The sequence below is a fragment of the Vipera ursinii genome (genome assembly GCF_947247035.1).
Source record: "Vipera ursinii genome assembly, chromosome: 1".
Taxonomy (NCBI): domain Eukaryota; kingdom Metazoa; phylum Chordata; class Lepidosauria; order Squamata; family Viperidae; genus Vipera; species Vipera ursinii.
Genome location: NC_139512.1, coordinates 359,602,896 through 359,619,737, shown reverse-complemented (window position 1 = coordinate 359,619,737; position 16,842 = coordinate 359,602,896). Strand labels below are relative to the sequence as shown.

The following is a 16,842-nucleotide window of genomic DNA, read 5'->3' as shown; positions in this document are numbered from 1 at the left end:
CGACAGAGAAGAATTAACCAGTGGAATGGCTTGCCTTCAGAAGTTGATGGGTGCTCCATCACTGGAGGCTTTTAAGAAGAGATTGGACGGGCATTTGAAATGGTATAGGGACTCTTGCTTGACCAGGGCATGGGCTAGAACGGGTCCCCAGCCCCCCGATCTGCGGACCAGTACCTGGGCGGGTCGTCGGAGTCAGCTTGGGAGTTCATGGCCTCCATGACGGCCATGGACCTGACCCAGATAATTCAGGGTCCGACCCATGGAGGGGTCACACTCTCGACCTGGTTTTCCTATCTGGGCAGTGGTTTGATGATCTGGGAGGGGGCTCGCCAAATATTGTCCCCGTCATGGTCCGATCATGGTCTTCCGATACGCTACCCCTCGCTGCTGGGCTGCGGAGCCGACCAGGTGGTTTTGCCCCAGACGCCTAATGGATCCAGAACGGTTCCAGACGGCGCTTGGGTCTATACCTATCTCCCTCATAGCCCGGCCGATGCCTTGGTGGAGGATTGGGAGAGGGCTGCCACCGAGGCACTTGACCGTGTTGTACCCTTGCGACCCCTGACCCGGCGCAGATCCCGATGGGCTCCATGTGGTTTTCTGTGGAGCTCCGGGAGATGAAGCGTTGGAGACGGAGTCTGGAGAGCTGTTGGAGATCTAGCCGGTCTGAATCTGACCGATTGCGACTAAGATCTTTTACTAGGTCTTATCTCGCGGCGATGAGGACGGCGAAGTCTAATTACTTCGCTGCCCTCATCGCATCTGCAGAAAATCGCCCAGCCGCCCTGTTTAGGGTAACTCGTTCCCTCCTTAATCAGGAGGTGAGGGAGGAGCCCTTACAGGGGAGGGCCGAGGAGTTTAGCCAGCATCTGGCGGACAAAATTGCTCAGATTTGGACTGGTTTGGACTCTGACTGGGCAGAGTCTGATGGGGAGGAATCGAGCGGTCTTGAGAGTAGTATTATCTGGACTGAGTTTGATCCTGTGACTCCCAAGGAGGTGGACAGGATTATGGGCAGGCTGAGCTCTACCACCTGTTTATTGGACCCGTGCCCCTCCTGGCTGGTTTATTCAGCTCGGGAGGGGACACGAGGCTGGTTCCAGGCAGTGATATCTGCTTCTTTGAGTGAGGGTGTCTTCCCTGCCGCCTTGATGGAGGCGGTGGTGAGACCCCTTCTCAAGAGGCCTGCCCTGGATCCAGCTATTTTGAATAACTATCGTCTGGTCTCCAACCTTCGCTTTTTGGCGAAGGTTCTTGAGAGTGTGGTAGCGCATCAGCTTCCTCTGTTCCTGGAGGAAACTGATTATCTTGACCCGTACCAATCGGGCTTCAGGCCCCGGGTGCAGCACGGAGACGGCATTGGTTGCGCTGATGAATGATCTCTGGCGGGCTCAGGACAGGGGTTGCTCCTCTGTCCTAGTCCTATTAGATCTCTCAGCGGCTTTTGATACCATCGACCATGATATCCTACTGCGGCGTCTCAGGGGGTTGGGAGTGGGGGGCACTGTTTTACGGTGGTTTTCCTCCTACCTCCTGGGCCGTTCGCAGTCAGTGTTGACGGGAGGGCAGAGGTCCGCCCCGAGGCCTCTCGTTTGTGGAGTTCCTCAGGGTTCGCTCCTCTCTCCCCTCCTGTTCAACATCTATATGAAGTCGCTGGGTGAGATCATTCGTGGTTTCGGGGTGGGGTATCATCAGTACGCTGATGATACCCAACTTTTTGTCTCCACCCCGAACCAACTCAGTGATGCCCTCGCCGTGATGTCCTGTTGCCTGGAGGCGGTTCGGGTTTGGATGGGGAGAAACAGGCTCCGACTCAATCCTGCCAAGACTGAGTGGCTGTGGATACTGGCATCTCGAGTGAACCATTCTTCTCCATCTTTAATGATGAGGAGTGAGGTGTTACCCCCCTCGATAGGGCTCATAACTTGGGCGACCTCTTGGATTCATGGCTCAGTTTGGAAGATCATATAGGAGCCGTGACCAGGGGGGCTTTTGCCCAGGTTCGCCTGGTGCGGCCCTATCTGGACCGAGATGCCCTATGCACAGTCACTCGTGACCTCCTGGTTAGACTACTGAAATGCTCTCTACATGGGGCTGCCCTTGAGGACCACTTGGAGGCTTCAGCTGGTGCAGAATGCAGCTGCTCGTCATGTAACACACCTCTTCTCCGCGAGCTGCATTGGCTTCCAGTTGCCCTCCGGGTGAGATTCAAGGTGCTGGTGATGACCTATAAAGCCCTAAATGGCTTGGGTCTGGATTACCTTAGGGAGCACCTGCTGCCAGCATCAGCTTCCCATCGTCCTGTGCGCGCCCACAGGGAGGGCCTCCTTAGGGTTCCGCCGGTTAGAGATTGCCGGCGGGTGATTCCCAGAGGGAGGGCGTTCTCTGTGGGTGCGCCCGGCCTTTGGAACGAACTGCCGATGGAGCTTCGGACTGCCCCCGACCTTCGCTCGTTTCGCCGGGACTTAAAAACCTGGTTGTTTAAACTGTCCGGCCTGGACTGAGGGATTTTAAATTAAATTAAATTAAACTAAATTAAATTAATTTTAAATTTCAATTTTAATGTTATCTTAATTTTGTGGGCTTGTATTAATTTAATTGTATTTTATTCTCTCTTTTTGTATTGTTTTTAACTTGCCCTGTGAACCGCCCTGAGTCCTTCGGGAATAGGGCGGCAAATTAAATAAATAAATAAATAAATAAGACTTCCCCGCTGTCACTGTAATTGATTAATGGAAGTTAATATGAGAAAGGTAGCTAAAGGGGTAAGGAACAGATTGAATTTCCCATTTCCCAGATTTCCCCAGGTATTCGGAATAAAAGCTCAATCACGGTGCTCTTCTTTCTGTCTATGATTTTATTAAGAGTTATTTCCAATAGGCCTGTATTGGAAGATTGGGAGACCAAAAAAAGGCACAACTCACAGTAAAGGAACAACGGAGATCATCTAACCTATCCTACGGAGCGGATGCCGTAGAAACGAACAGCACAGGGAACCAGCTGGACCGGTCAGGGAGTCCTTGCAGGTTCGGCAGAAAAGAAAGTGAAGGAAACAAGAGCATGCTAAGATGGGGAGGGCGTGTTTGCCCACCAGAGCTTCGGCCATGACAAGGCAAAGCGTCTCCGCGCTCGGCCCGTAGCCCCCGTCAGGAGCCCCTCTGGAGCACGAAGCCAGACGCAACGCACGGGAGCAGCTTCGGCTGCGCTGGCCTCCATCGCCACTCGCTCCCCTCGGCAGGAAACAAGGGTGGGGGGCGATGGGGGCAGTCGTCGCTGCCAATGGGGAACAGGGGGCTCAGCTGCAGGTGGGGAGGGGCGCACTGGGTCAACTCCAATGCAGGACACGCAGGGTGTGTGTGTGTGTGTCTGCCCATGTCTTGCTGCTAAGTAAGGAAATTAATGTTTTAATAAGAATTCTTGCCTTCCGCCAGAGTCGTTTTAATTCTCTCCCCCATCCTCAAAATGTCACCATCTGTTCCCAGAGAAAGCCTCCGAGTTAAACCCAAATCTTTTAAGCAGGAGTGGGAACAGTAACGTGTTTGAGCAGATCCTCTTAGCCACACAACAATTCTCTGTATTGTAGTTCTGCATTTTGGAGGAGAGGGGATTACTCGGCACCCGCGTGCCTCAGAGGAGAGGGAGGACTACTGGGACACAGCCGGATCCCAAAGGACTTGGCCTGGCTGGCCAGGGACATTCCGTCCCCACTTTAGCCCAAAAACAGCCAACTTCCTGAAAAGCCCTTTCGGCTCACCACAAAGGCCCTGCCGAGGAAGACCGCCTTTGGCCGCAGCAGAACAGACTTGCTTATTGCACTTAAAGGCAAGGAAGGAATCGGCTGGCAGGGAATGGGGGAGGGCAGGAGGGCAGCCTCTCCCCTCCCCAAAGCCCACTCTAACCTTCCCCCAGGCCTAGCTGCGGGAGGGAGGCAGGGAGGGGATCGCCACTGCGGTGGGCTCACGTGACTGTCTGAAGGGGAGTCCAGCCCCAGGGCTGGGCTCGGGGACCACAAGCCCCAATTCAGGCAATCCCGGAAAAGAGGAGTGAGACCCCCCCCACTCTCAGCGTGGAGAGGGGCTTCCACTGTTGTTCCTGGGCTCCGGGACACACAGCCCCAAAGCAGCAGCAGCAGCAGCAGCAGCAGCAGCAGCAGCAGCCTCAGGCCAGGAGTGGGGTAAGGAGCAGAGACCACAAGGTGATTGGGGCAACCGTCTGCCAGTAGCAACGCCTGTGCCGAGAGAGACCAGAGACGCACCCAAGACAAGAATATTCTTGACAGAGAAAAAAAGGCTTCCAGACCCGGGACTTTGTGGCGCTCAGGGCCGAGAGCTCCTGTCTCCACAAGTGGACCACCATCCCAAGACTCAGAAGAGGGGAAACAGAGGCAGGGACCAAGGAACTCTAAATCACATCACGAGACAACTTCAACAAAACCTGCCACTTGGAAATCAAACAGTCACATGAGAACCGGTGTGTGCACCTTCCAGGGAAAGGGGGTGGTCACAGAAGCAGCTGTCCCGACGGGCCGCCTCTTCCCTGGGCACCACGGCCCGGGCGCTCAGGACCGAAGGATTTGCTCACTAGATCAAGGGCAACTAGAATTAGCAAAGGAGGCAGAAGTTGCCGGCCGACTGGAGGAGGAGGGCTTGAATGTCCAGAGACGGTCCGTTGGTCAGGAGGGTGGAGTTCCTGGGCCTTCCCGGAGACCCACTCGCAAACTGGAGGGTGAGAGAAGGAATGTGAGTGGACCAGGGGCTGAACAGCCGGCCGAGTGGCACCGCCAAGCTGCTGCTGGTGCTTCAAATGCCTTGGACTCTGCCTGGTGCTGACCCGAGGGTGACAGCTGCAGCTGCAGACACCCAGGGTGGCAGCAGCCTTGCCAGCCCCCCGCTGAGCCCTACGGCCTCTCCTCCACCTGGAGTCCTTGGAAAATTGTGTTTCAAAATCCTGGGTCCGATTCCATAGAAACAGCACGGTTAGCCCACCCCGTGCAGCTCCTCTTCCCTACCCTGGAGGAGAGCCTGGGGCGCTACGGGCCACCTACCGTGTGGTGAAGGAGTCCAGGCTACTCGTCTGCAGCCGACATGCCTTTCAGAGGGTCTCGCTCTCTCATCTGCAGCAGGGAAAAGAAAGGCTGTTCACCTCCAGTCCTCGGACAGGTGGGCGAGAGGGAGGGGAGTCTGCTGGCCCACCACAGGGGGTTCCCTGAAGCGCTCACCTCATCCAGCTGCCTCTTCGTCTCGTCCTCCATCCGGCGAATGTCCTCCATGGTCAGGTCGACCCATTTATCCAGCCAGCAGAACAGCTGCCGGTGGAAATTCGTAAAAAGCCGCCTCTCTTGCTGCAAGAAAACAAAACGAAACGAAGCTGAAAAGTCTCTCCACGGCCAGACACGGCAAGGGATGCCGCACTCGCCGCCTATCCCCAGCAACCGCTTGGCCCTCCCGAAGGGCCGGAAGCGACGCCTCCGAGCAGCCTCACACGGCCCAGGCGTGCAGCCCCTGCACAAATGCCGCTGGGGAGCCGCCGGTAGCCCCCTGCCGCAAACTCTGCTCACCTTCTGAATAAAGTTCTCGATTTTGTTCTGCAGACCCCACCACTTGAATTTGACCGTGACCAGCTTGTAAGCACACATGCACGGGCATTCAGCCTGCTTGCCCAGCTCCTTCTGAAAAGACCAAAGGCCACCGGCCGTTCAGGCGGAGTTGCCACAGCCAGGGCAGCCACCCTTCTCCCCAGATCTGCCTGGGGTGCCCTGGGCAAACAGGACCCCAGCTGCCCTGAGGGCAACCTTGGTGCGAGGCAGGTCCCGGGGGACCCCCTTGGCCGACTCCCCTCCATCTCAGCCCTGCTCAGTGCCCGGCATGCCCCGAGAGAGGCAGCAGAGCCGCCCGCAGCAAGCAAGGCTCCTACCTTCCAGTTGGGGCCCAGAGGGCCACGGCCAGTCTTGACTGATTTAAATTTCGCTGGGTCTTCATCTGGCTTATAATCCTGTGTTGGACAAGAGTGGAACCGGAAGGTTACGGAAAGAGAAGGCCCCTCCCCTCCATCCCATGGTTCCAGGTTCTGAGGCACCTCTCAGGAGGAATCGCTCCCGGCCCTCCTTCCCCGGTGGGCCCTCTCTCCCTCCCAGTCTCTGCTGCTCTCTGCCCTCCAGCCTGGTGGGGCTGCGGGTTCCATGCCAGTAAAGCCATGTGGAATGGGACAGCGGCCTTCCAACCCCCCGCCCCTTTTTAGCTCCCCCGAAGGTACACCCCCCCCCGGGATTTCAAGCCAGCAGAGATCCCCTTCTCAACTCCAGTCCTGCTACTGCCAGCGAGTGGCCTCCCAGGGCATGTCAGAGACTCCAGCCAGGCAGGTGACCATCCTCCACCTCACCCCCCGGTCCGGCCCTTCCCCCTGCTGCCCTACCCTGGAAAGCACATGGCTCCGGTCCGCAATGTCTATGTAAACGGCCTCCACATTCTTCCACTCCTCAGGATCCAGTTTATGGACCTGCAGGAACAAGGAGGGGCAGGTTTCAGTCTACGTCTAAGGCTCTCCTCCGCCGCAGCTTTTCCAGGACATCCCTGAAAGTGAATTTATTTGGGGGCGGGGGCAGTTGCAAAAGAATTCCTCAAGAAAAACATGCAAGAACAATCTGCTATTGAAACTGACGGAGTCAACACTTTAGAAAGGGCAGCCGGGTGTCGTGTGGCCCCCTCCCTCCCTCCAAAGGGCAGGCCGGGGATGGGGATGCGGGGGGGGGGGGGAGGACTTGACTGAAGGACACTGAAAACCCATCAGAACTGTGAACTCATGAGCCGGGGTGGGGGGGTGGGGGGTGGAATATGGCAATGGACCACCTGTCCCACTCCTCCGCCGCCTCCCGCTCCTTGCCAGAAGAGCCACTGGGGGGGGTGTGTCCCCAGTGCAACAGCAATGAAAAGACAAGATCTCTCCCCCACGTCCCTGTCCAGCACACTTACATTCTCCTGCATGCCCATATCTGCTTTGTGCCAGGTTTCAATTTTGATCAGAAAATCATCCTTCATGTACTCGTTCTGCCGAGAAGAGGAAGAGGTTCCCTCAGCTGGGAAGCAGACACAAGGCCTGCAACCACCGTCGGACCCGCAACTGCCCTGGCTCGGGAGCACCTCTCCGGCTTGAGAGCAGGAACGAACGGGGCACCGGATCCAGGCTGCAGAGGCCTTGCTCTGCCCCCGCCCCCCCCAGCCAAGAGCCAGCTGAGGCCCCAGGGCGAGAGCAGGGCTGCCGGGCAGGCCCACCGGGGCTCTGAGAAGAGATGAGCCCAATGAGGGGCTCCGGAGATGGGAAGAGGCGGCCGGCAGAGGGCTGGCAGGCTCTAGAGGGCCCAAGAGCCTGGAGGTATGCGAAGGACAGGGACAGGAAAACCCGTGGAAGGAAATCAGGATGAATAATAATAATAATAAAACTGGCACTCCTCCCCTTCTCGCCCCACAAGCCTTCCGAGGGGATCCAAAGGAGCTTCCCCGAGAGCTGCCCATGGCCCCAGAGCACCAAGGATCACCTTAAGGAGTGAGGTGGCCCAACTGATAGATAAGCAGATTTTGCGAAAGCTCTCTGGCCCTCGGTTCTGGGGCCCCCAGACCCAAAAGGGAGCCCTGCCTTACCCAGACCATGAAAATGACCCAGCACCGCCGGCCATGCGCCTGAGGCTGGCACGTCCCTGGCAGTCCAGCCACTTACCCGACAGGGGCTGGAAGCTCTACTTACTGTTATAACTGCTCCAAAAGCCGAGACATGGAAAGAAAGACAGAGCTTTAATCAGGGATGCAGCCACTGCTCCCGGCCTGCCCCCCCCAACAGCAGTACCGAGCCCAGAGCCCCCACCTTCTCCTCTTGCAGCAAGGAGCTCTGCCGCGTCCCCCCACACAGCTTGAGCACCCCATGGGGTGGGGGGCTGCCAGGGAGCACCTCGCACAAGGATGCCTATTTTAAGGCCACCCTCCACCAGCCCCCACAGGGCAGGCACAACTGAGGTCCCACCCACTCAGTTGGTAGTGCGCTATCCAATCCCCCCCCCCGGAACACCTCTGCCCTTCTGCCATGCTCTGGTGCTGCCTGGCCCCAGGGCCAACTGCCGGGTTTGGATCCATTCCACCCCCGTTCAGAAAAGGGCCAACACCAGCAGAGCTCTTCTCCCTGACACCCCCCACCCCCCAGACACAGCCCTGTCCCTCCTTAGGAGTGAACCGGTGGGTAACACAGCCCAGGGTGCGCTGGGCAGTAACCGGATGCCCCATTGCCAGGCTCCACGATTAATGAGGGCAGGGTGGCAGCTTCCGTAACCCCGCTTTTTGCAGGAGAGGACCCGTCATAGCAGCAGCCGCAGCTGCAGCAAGGCGGCCCTCCCACTCAGGGCTCAGACACAGCAGCCACGCAGGGGCCCTGCCTCCCAGGAGGTGCAGGCAGCTTGGGCGTCTCAAAGGCCCAGGACACCCTGGAAAGCAGGGGTGGAGGCCAAATGACCAGCGAGCAGCACGGCAGCAGCTTCCAGGCAGACCTGCAGTCCGCCCAGCCCGGGACCCAGCCTCCATCCCCTGCAGTGGCTCCCGATGGAACGTGGCCCCTGCACCTTCCTCCCAAGGACCCGGCTCCCACTTCAGGGCCTCAAGCAGCCCAAGCAAGCCAGGCAGTGTGGCGGAGGAAGGGCCAGGGCTGGTGCAGAGCTCGGCCCCAGCGGCAGGTTAGCTGTGCAGGGAAGGATCGTTGGGCGGTGGACGCTCCACCAGCTCAGACGGACTGAGCTCAGGGGCTCCTGCAGGACAGCTGGGCCTAGGCCCAGAAGCTGCTTCTGGGCTGCCCAGGAGGACACGGGCGGCGAAAATGGCCAGGCTGCCCCCTGAAACAGTACCGTCCCCCCTGGCCAAGGCTTTCCTCCCTCCCCGAGGGGGCAGAAGAGTGGCCGAGCCTGAGCCTTGGAAATTCTCTGAAGCAGCTCAGAGCACCGAGCAGCTGCCGGGAGCAGACCCGTGTGGGACACTTTCCTAACTCCAGTCCCCCCCCTCGAGGAAAGGCAGGGGGGGGAAGGCAGAGGCTGCTGCCCTGGCAGAACTCACCGGTCCGGCAGAAAGGGTAGGCGTTCCAGGCCTTCTCGTGAATGTCCAGGGCGCCCTCAGGGGCCAGCATGCGTACGAAGGGAGGGACTTTGCTGCAGGACAAAGGAGAGGAGAGGTCAGAGGGTGCCGATGTGTCCCAGCAGAACGTCCTGCCAATGGGTTCATCCTGCTCTTCTCTCTGCTGCCAGTGACTGTGGCGGTTCAGGGTTCAAGACTAAGCAAGGTTTCCAGAAGCAGAGGGGATTTTTTCCCGACTGGCCCAGGGCAATGCCAGCTCCTCCCTGACAGGCAGGCACACGGGTGCCACCCTGCCTTCCCCAATGTCGTTGGGCCAAAAGGATTTCCTAGGGACGGAAGGGCACGCCCCAACCACCAAACCTCTAGCCCCTTCCTCCTCGATCCTAACCAGCGGGCTGTCTTCGTAGGAACAGGAAGAGTAGCTGGGACCCAGCAGCAGCGGAGGTGGGCAGGACCAGTGGCCACTGCTTCAGAGGTTTGCTCGCCACAGAGGGAAAGCCTGGGGGATCCCTTAGAACAAAGGCCCCGGTTCCAGCGGGAGACTCTCCGTAGCTCAGGGAGGACCTGCGGAGGCCTCGGTGCTCTGGGTGGTTCCCTTGCAAACATTTTATTACCCAACCAGGGAACATCACCGATGTGGAGCGAGTGGGGGGAGAGGGGAGATCTGATGCCTGTGCTTGCTCAGCCAGGGTTGTGGGTTTTTTTTTTGGGGGGGGGGGGTTTGAGATGGGTTGATTTCCTCCTTGGTGATTCCTTGATTACTGCTTTTTGCCTGATGGCTTGTCTGTTGTGGATCCTTGCTTATTTGAATTCTGGCTGCTGGAGGGGATGGCCTTCTTTGTTGCTTTCTGGGTTTTTTATTGTCTCTTTTGAATGTCAGGTTGTTGTTAGCTGCGAAGTCGTGTCCGACCCATCGCGACCCCATGGACCACGTTCCTCCAGGCCTTCCTGTCCTCTACTGTCTTCTGGAATCCATCTAGGCTCAGGCCTCCTGCTTCAGTGACTCCATCCAGCCACCTCCTTCTCCGTCGTCCCCTTCTTCTCTTGCCCTCAACCTTTCCCAGCATGAGGCTCTTCTCCAGTGAGTCCTTCCTTCTTCTCATCAGGTGGCCAAAGTATTTGAGTTTTAGCTTCAGGATCTGGCCTTCTAAAGAGCAATCAGGGTTGATCTCCTCTAGGACCGACCGGTTTGATCGCCTTGCAGTCCAAGGGACTCGCAGGAGTCTTCTCCAGCACCAGAGTTCAAAGGCCTCCATTCTTTGGTGCTCAGCCTTTTTTATGTCAGGTAAATGTCAAGTAAATGTGGTTTATCCTTTGGTAAGCATTGATGGCTGATTTGTGTGAACGCCAAGCATCCAGGAATCTCCCAGCTTTTTTTGGATTTGGCTCTTTTTGTACACAAACACACACGGGCCTTTCCCGGGGGGGGGGGGAGGCGCACCTACCTCTGCAAATGGTATATCTTGTGGGTGTATTGCCCCCGCTCTCCGTCTCGCTCGTAGGGCTCGTTCACCAGGACTTCCACCCCTTCGCCCCCGCCAGTTTCATTCTTGCTGGCCTCAGCAACGGAGTACAGCTGCCCCACTTGGTACTGGAGGAGGGAAGACGCGGCACTGTTAAGAGGCCTGCAGACAGGAGGGCTGTACACAGAGCGAGCCAGCAAGCAGGCTGGGGACCTGGCGCTCACATCCGAGGTGCGCTCCCCGGAGGGTCTGGAGTGCTAACGGGGGGAGCAAAGCACATGCAGGGTGGGATCCTGCAGTTTTGGGCCAGCGAATGGCTGCAGTGCCACTGGGGGTGCTGGGAGCTCTGCCTGAGCTGGATTCTGCACCCCCTTTGCAGGGCTCTGGTATCCCCAGCCCTGCGCGAGATCTCCAAGGCCATGTGGAGGGCGTCGGGGCTTAAGAGCAGAGGTTTCCATGGGAACTGACCGCCCAGCACTCCTCCTCCTCCTCCTCTCCCTCTGCGAGGTACAGTTTAGGCCTGAAGAGGACCAGTTGCTGGTCACTGAGATGGCTCCCCCACGCGGATCTCCTGGGGCCACCTTAGCCCAGGCTCCCTGTGGGGGAGTGAGGCCGAAGGGGAAGCCCACAAGGGTCAGCACCCCAGACTCCTTTTCACTAGCCAGGCCTTTAAAGGGCAGTTGGGGCTGCCCGCTTCTCCCCCACAGTTGTTCACAACTGCTCTGCCACAGAGGATGCTACTTTGCCTCGACTGGCGTAGGCAGCACCAGCGGTACCCTGTGGAGTCATCTCTGGGGCAACTGTGGGCCCTGCAGCGTCCAAGAGCCTGCAGTCCTAGCTGCATCCCCAGCCTGGGCGCCAAGAAAGTCCACAACTCCTGGACAGTGGGAGTGGATAACCCAGGGCCTTCCAGAACTGGTGGACTTCCTCCAATGGCAGCCAGGGATTATGGACACTGTAGTCAACACGTATTTGAAGGCCGTGGTTGAGCACCTCAGGGCACAATCTGGAGGACCAGAAGAATGGGAAGGTTTCCGTGGCGAGGAGCTTGATCCTAGACGAGTGCACGAACACAGGGGAAGGGCTAGACAAGAGCACAAGCGCAGCCCTACGGGATTCGGGCCGAGGCCCAGCATTTTGTTTCTCACATGCGCCTCTCACGGCAGCTGCCTTGGCACCGGGAGGCCTGACGCTCCAGCCCGCAGTACACAGCCAGACAGCTGACAACTCTGTGGCGATGACTGGGAGGGCACTGTCAATCAAAGGGTTACAACACGGAGTTGTTGGGTTGTCGGAGAGGGGACTTGAGAGGTGCAGGTGGAAAGACAGTCAACATCTCCCCACCAGGGAGGCACGATTAAGAACAACTGCCAGGCCAGGGCGGACTAGTATTGATGGGATACAGAAGTGCGCTTGCTTGAAAGCTACTTATTCATAAAAGTTGGTTTATTTTCCTTGTTTCTATGTTAACCATGTTATGCATTATCTGGTATCCCCCTGCATTCCACCCAGCTTGGATACCTGACATACTTGAAGAGCCAAAATCAGAGAAAGGGTTTGGGGGGAGGGGGGGCAGAACAAAATAACAGTAAGAAAAAGGCTTCCTCAAGGTGGGTGCGTGACTCTGTCCTCCAGCCATTTTCCATCCCCTTTTCCAGCCACTGCAGTGAGAGGTTATCCCCAGGTCACGTGATAATGAATTCTTCAAGTTTACTGTCCGCTTCCTTTGACAATCAGTGCGTGAGAAAATGCTTTTTCAGGAAGCCAATTTTCATACTAAAAGTATCACACAAACTTATCTGCAAACCCATTCCTAACTATAAAAAAAGCTCAAGGAAGAAAACACTCAACCAATGTAAGAGGTTGTACAATTCTTGCAAAGTGACAGTAACACCCCCAAATAAAAATTAAACTCGGGCAGAGAGTTGTCATGCAAGAAAGCCAATCACACTTCTGCAAATTACGGAAAACGGAAGATGAACCCGAGGCGGCTGACAGGCAAACGGAACTGCCCTTTCTACAAGCGTATCAGGACTTCACCCCAAATTGCTAGGAATTGCTTGAAGAATTCATCAACCCCCTTCCACCTCCACTCCTGGTAGTTCCCCTACTACATCCGAGGGAGCCTTCCTTGCCTACCTAGGCAGAAGGCGGGACGGTTCATTAGCAACCGGCTCCCAAGTTTGGCTAGGGGTCTTGGAAGGGTTGGCGGGGAAGGAGGGGTGGAATAACGGTCTCCCATTATTGGTCTGAGCTTTGGCACTAGCCACAATTTCAACCGAGATGGAAAGAAGACGAGGAGGAAGATATTCGGGCTGAGGAGGGCATCCCCCCCCAATGAAAAGGAGCAAAGGCACCACCCGACTGCGTTGTTGTTGTTGGGGGGGAGGGGTAGTTCTTACGTTGTTTTTGTAAGCCAACCGGAGTCCTCTGTGTACGAGTTGGGTGGCCGTATAAGTTTGTTTAATAAGTAAAATAAAATCAAGCAAAAGGAGCGGGAGGCACGAAAGTCTTACCTCCTCCACCGACACAGGCAAAACGACGCGGCTGCAAGAGAGCAGAAGGCAGGCAGTCAGACGACCTCGCTGCCAGAGGGGATCCGCAGCCGACCTACCTTCTTCGCCGGCTCCCAGGACGAGGCCACGGGCTCGCTCGAAGGACGCTGGCCCGGCCGCCTCCCTCCCCCCCCCCGCGCCCTTGGTGGATCCGGCCCTCGCCCCCCCCCCAGCGCCCCCCCCCCGGGGCAAGGCCGGTCCCAGCAGCAGCAGCAGCAGCACCGCCGGGCGGGGAGGGAGGGGGGGAGGAAGGGCCGGCGCTTCCGAGGACAGGGCCCCGGGCTCCCCCCCCTCCCTCCCCCCGGGAGAGTCCCGGCCCCGCAGAGGCCACGCGGGGGCCCCGCGGCCAAGGGGGCTGGAGAGGCCGCGGGGCAGGAGGAGCCGGAGGGGCGCCGCGTCCCCCGGGCCGGGCCGGGACCTTCAGGGGTCCTTGGCCGGAGGGCCGCGCCAGCCCCGCTTCCCGCCTCGGCGCCCGGCGGCGGGAGGGAGGGGGGGAGGGGGGGAGGGGGGGGGGCGCCCCTGCGGGCCCGGGACGGAAGCCGCCAGCCCGGCCGAGCAGCCCCCCCCCGCGGGACCCCCCCCCCGCCGCGGCGCGCCTCGCTCACTATTCTTTGACGAGCACCATGGCGGGCGCCGCTCCGCTGGCCCCGGCGCGGCCCCGCCGCCCGCTGGCTGCCCCGTCCGCGCGCGCTCCGCTCGCCCGCCCGTCGCCCCGCGGGCCCTCCCTCCGTCCCCGGCGCCGCGCTGGGGGTTCCGTCGGGGAAGGGGAGGCGGGCGCCCCGGGCGGCGTTCCTCGGCAACGGCGCTGCGTCACCGCGCGGCGTCCGGCGCGTGACGTCGCGCGCGCGGAGGGGGCGGCGCCGTCCCGGCTCTCCTGGGGCGGGGAAAGGGAGGGCCGGGCGAGCGCCGCCTGGCGGCGAGGGGAGGAAGCGGCGGCCGCGCAGCCCGAAGTCCCGCGCTGCCGAGCGAGCCCCGCCGGGCGACCCTTCGCCGCCTCCGGCGTCTGCGAGCGGCCCCGGACGCTCTCCGGGCGCGGGCCGTATAGCGGAGTCGGATGAGGCGCCGGGGGGAAGCGCGAGGCAGGCCGCGGCGAGGCAGAAGTTGCGCGCGGGTCAAATCAGGGCTGCCGGAGCCCCGACGGAGCCCGGCCGGGGGAGCCTCGCGGCGCTCCTTGGGCGGGGAGGGGGGGCAGTTCGGGGAGGGCCCGAAGGCCCGCACGAGGATCCGCTTGGAAGGCCCAGAGTCCTGGGAAGGGAGATTCCCCGACGAAGAGAGCGCACCGGCGGACTCGCGAGGTCTCCCTGCGGAGTCGGTCTCCTGCTTTGGTCTACCTGGCAAGGCAGGCGCCATGGCCGGGATCTGGGCGCCCTTACCGCCCGCGAGGCAAACGTGAGCCAGCAGGGCGACCAAACTGCCGAAAGGCCCAGCGCTATCTTGAGCCGTAGTAACGTAAATGCAGAGTTCTGACCCCGGGAAGTAACTCTACCCCCGCCCCTGATGTCTAAGCGTCTTCCGTCCACGGGTGGGTGCCGAAATTCAAAAAAGGTGGGTGTCCAGAGGGTGGCTTCGGGATGGAGAGGACGCAGGATACAGAATAACGGAATTGGAAGGGACCTTGGAGGTCTTCTAGTCCAACCCTCTGCTCCAGCAAGAAACGTATACCATTTCAAAGCAGCGGCTGCCAGTGTCTTCTTAAATGCCTCCGGTGACGGACCGTCCAAGAGCAACCACTGCAGGAGGACTCTAGGAGTCCTCGTGGACCAGCACGTTTGCTGCAGCTGCCAAAAAGGCCAATGCAGTCCTGGGCTGCGTCAACAGAGGGACAGCATCAAAATCACGTGAAGTGTTGATACCGCTTTGTTCTGCGCTAATAACACCACACTGGGAATGCTGCCTTCAGGCCTGGTTACCATGATACAAAAAAGATGTTGAGGCTCTAGGAAGAGTGCAGAGAAGAGCAACAAAGATGATCAGGGGACTGGAGGCTAAAACATACGATGAGTGGTTGCAGAAATTGGGTACGTCTAGTTTGATGAAAAGAAGGACCAGGGGTGACGTGACAGCAGTCTTCCAATATTTGAGGGGTTGTCACAGAGAAGAGTTGGGGGTCCACCTATTCTCCAAAGCACCTGAGGGCAGGACAAGAAGCAATGGATGGAAACTAATCAAGGAGAGAAGTAATCTGGAATTAAGGAAGAATGAGAACAATGCATCAGTGGAACGGCTTGCCTTCGGAAGTTGTGGGTGCTCGAACAGTGCAGGTTTTTAAGAATAGACTGGACAGTGCTTTTGTTCGGAATGGAATAGGGTCCATTGGGCAGAGGGCTGGACTAGAAGACCTCCAAGTGCCTTCCCATTGTTATTCTTGTAATCTCTGTAGCTTGCTATGTTGGGGTCCCAGAGCATCTCCTGAGCTTGCCTGCTGAGGCTGAATCACTTTGGCAGACGGGGGAGAGGCCTGCTGACCCACATTCAGTCCTTGGCAGAGCAGAGGTTTGCTCAGAGCAGCGTGGTATAGTGGTTTGGGTGGCATCCTGGGGCCATAGAAGTTTTGAAGTTCACCTCAGGCCTTTCTCCCAACCCAGGATGGTGGCTGCGTAAGGGAGCAGCAAGGGGCACTGTGGCTGCTAGTCTGGGCTCCCAAAGGAAAGCTGAGCCACTGAAGAAGCCCCCAGATTCACAGACCCCTTGGTGAGATCTTAGCAGGCAGGGATCTCCTGGCCTGGCCTGGCCAGGAAAGCAACTCTGCGCAGGGCAAGCCTGAACTGGGGGAAGGGGGCTGCAGTTGGAATAGCCCCCACTCTCCCCCTGCAGCAACAGAGACACAAGGGCCTGGCCCCACGTGGCTTCCCCTCTAGGACTGTAGGGCTGCCCGTGCAAAAAGCTCTTTGGAAGCCAGAATGCGATGGCCTCCCACAAGAGAAGGCCTTGTGCCCGAGGGGGCAGAGCCAAGCCTCCGTGACTGGGGGGGGGGAGGACCAGCCTTTTGAAAGACTACCTGACACGAGGTTGAGGTTCCAGTCCAAGTGACGAGAGGCGAGGAGGAACCGGCTCTGCCAATCCAGCCCTCCACAAAGATGGCACACAGGCAGAAGGTGCACCTGCCACCGCCTGGTTGGGCTCAGCAGGGCGCTCCTCTGGAAGGGAGGGGGCTCCTGCCCAAGGGACAGGGAAAGCTCCACTCAGCCAGCTTCCACCTACCTCAGCAACAGTGGGCAGACCCATGGGGCAGCTTCTTCATGCCCCAGGGACAGGATGCATGTCTGACCCGTTGACGGGGTGCTGAGCAGACTTGGAGGATTGGACCCTGCAGGACTACTGGGTGGGGCCCCGCTTTCTTCCCTCAAGAAAGCCGGAAGAGCCCCTTGGCCAATTCAGGAAGAGGGAATCCTCAGCTGGGCCAAGGGCTTAGGCCTCGGGGCTGCGTCCTGCCTGGCTCTCCTGGCCGCTGCATACAGAAGCTGCCCCAGAGGGCCAGCACAGACCCACTGACTTCGGTGTCACTCAGTCCTTTTCCCAAGCAAGCTGGCAGAGCCCCGGGATGCATTTAATAATAATAATATAAAGTTGGAAGGGACCTTGGAGGTCATCTAGTCCAACCCCCTGCTCAGGCAGGAAACCCTATACCATTTCAGGCAAATGGCTGTCCAGTCTCTTCTTAAAAACCTCCAGTGTTGGAGCATTCACTGCTTCTGGAGGCAGGTTGTTCCACTGGTGAATTGT

At 58.7% G+C, this 16,842-nt stretch overlaps 1 protein-coding gene across 3 annotated transcripts; it reads right to left on the bottom strand.

The window, feature by feature from the left end:
* Positions 1 to 2,843: 2,843 nt before the first annotated feature.
* Positions 2,844 to 13,923, bottom strand: PITPNA (phosphatidylinositol transfer protein alpha). 3 transcript variants are annotated; one of them, XM_083363071.1, is made up of 12 exons: positions 13,725 to 13,923; positions 13,081 to 13,111; positions 10,547 to 10,692; positions 9,084 to 9,175; positions 7,711 to 7,745; positions 6,969 to 7,043; positions 6,412 to 6,495; positions 5,914 to 5,991; positions 5,558 to 5,668; positions 5,219 to 5,341; positions 5,045 to 5,113; positions 2,844 to 4,718 (listed from the first exon to the last, which is right to left on the bottom strand). In XM_083363071.1, exons 1-11 carry the CDS (start codon positions 13,742 to 13,744, stop codon positions 5,066 to 5,068), a joined length of 843 nt encoding a protein of 280 aa, XP_083219197.1. In that variant the 5' UTR covers positions 13,745 to 13,923; the 3' UTR covers positions 2,844 to 4,718; positions 5,045 to 5,065. The 3 variants fall into 3 exon arrangements, with proteins under 3 accessions (XP_083219197.1, XP_083219198.1, XP_083219196.1); XM_083363072.1 differs by having other exon boundaries at positions 7,738 to 7,745; XM_083363070.1 differs by lacking the exons at positions 9,084 to 9,175; positions 10,547 to 10,692; positions 13,081 to 13,111; positions 13,725 to 13,923 and having other exon boundaries at positions 6,969 to 8,188.
* Between the last annotated feature and the right edge of the window lie 2,919 nt (positions 13,924 to 16,842).

What these genes read in the sequence shown, in the direction of transcription:
- PITPNA (XM_083363070.1), bottom strand. Translation starts at nt 7,508, where the DNA reads ATGGGCAGCTCTCGGGGAAGCTCCTTTGGATCCCCTCGGAAGGCTTGT. An exon ending in GGAGCCATGTGCTTTCCAGG is followed by an intron (nt 5,992 to 6,411) that starts GTAGGGCAGCAG and finishes TGTCCAACACAG; the next exon opens with GATTATAAGCCAGATGAAGA. An exon ending in CTCTGGGCCCCAACTGGAAG is followed by an intron (nt 5,669 to 5,913) that starts GTAGGAGCCTTG and finishes TGGTCTTTTCAG; the next exon opens with AAGGAGCTGGGCAAGCAGGC.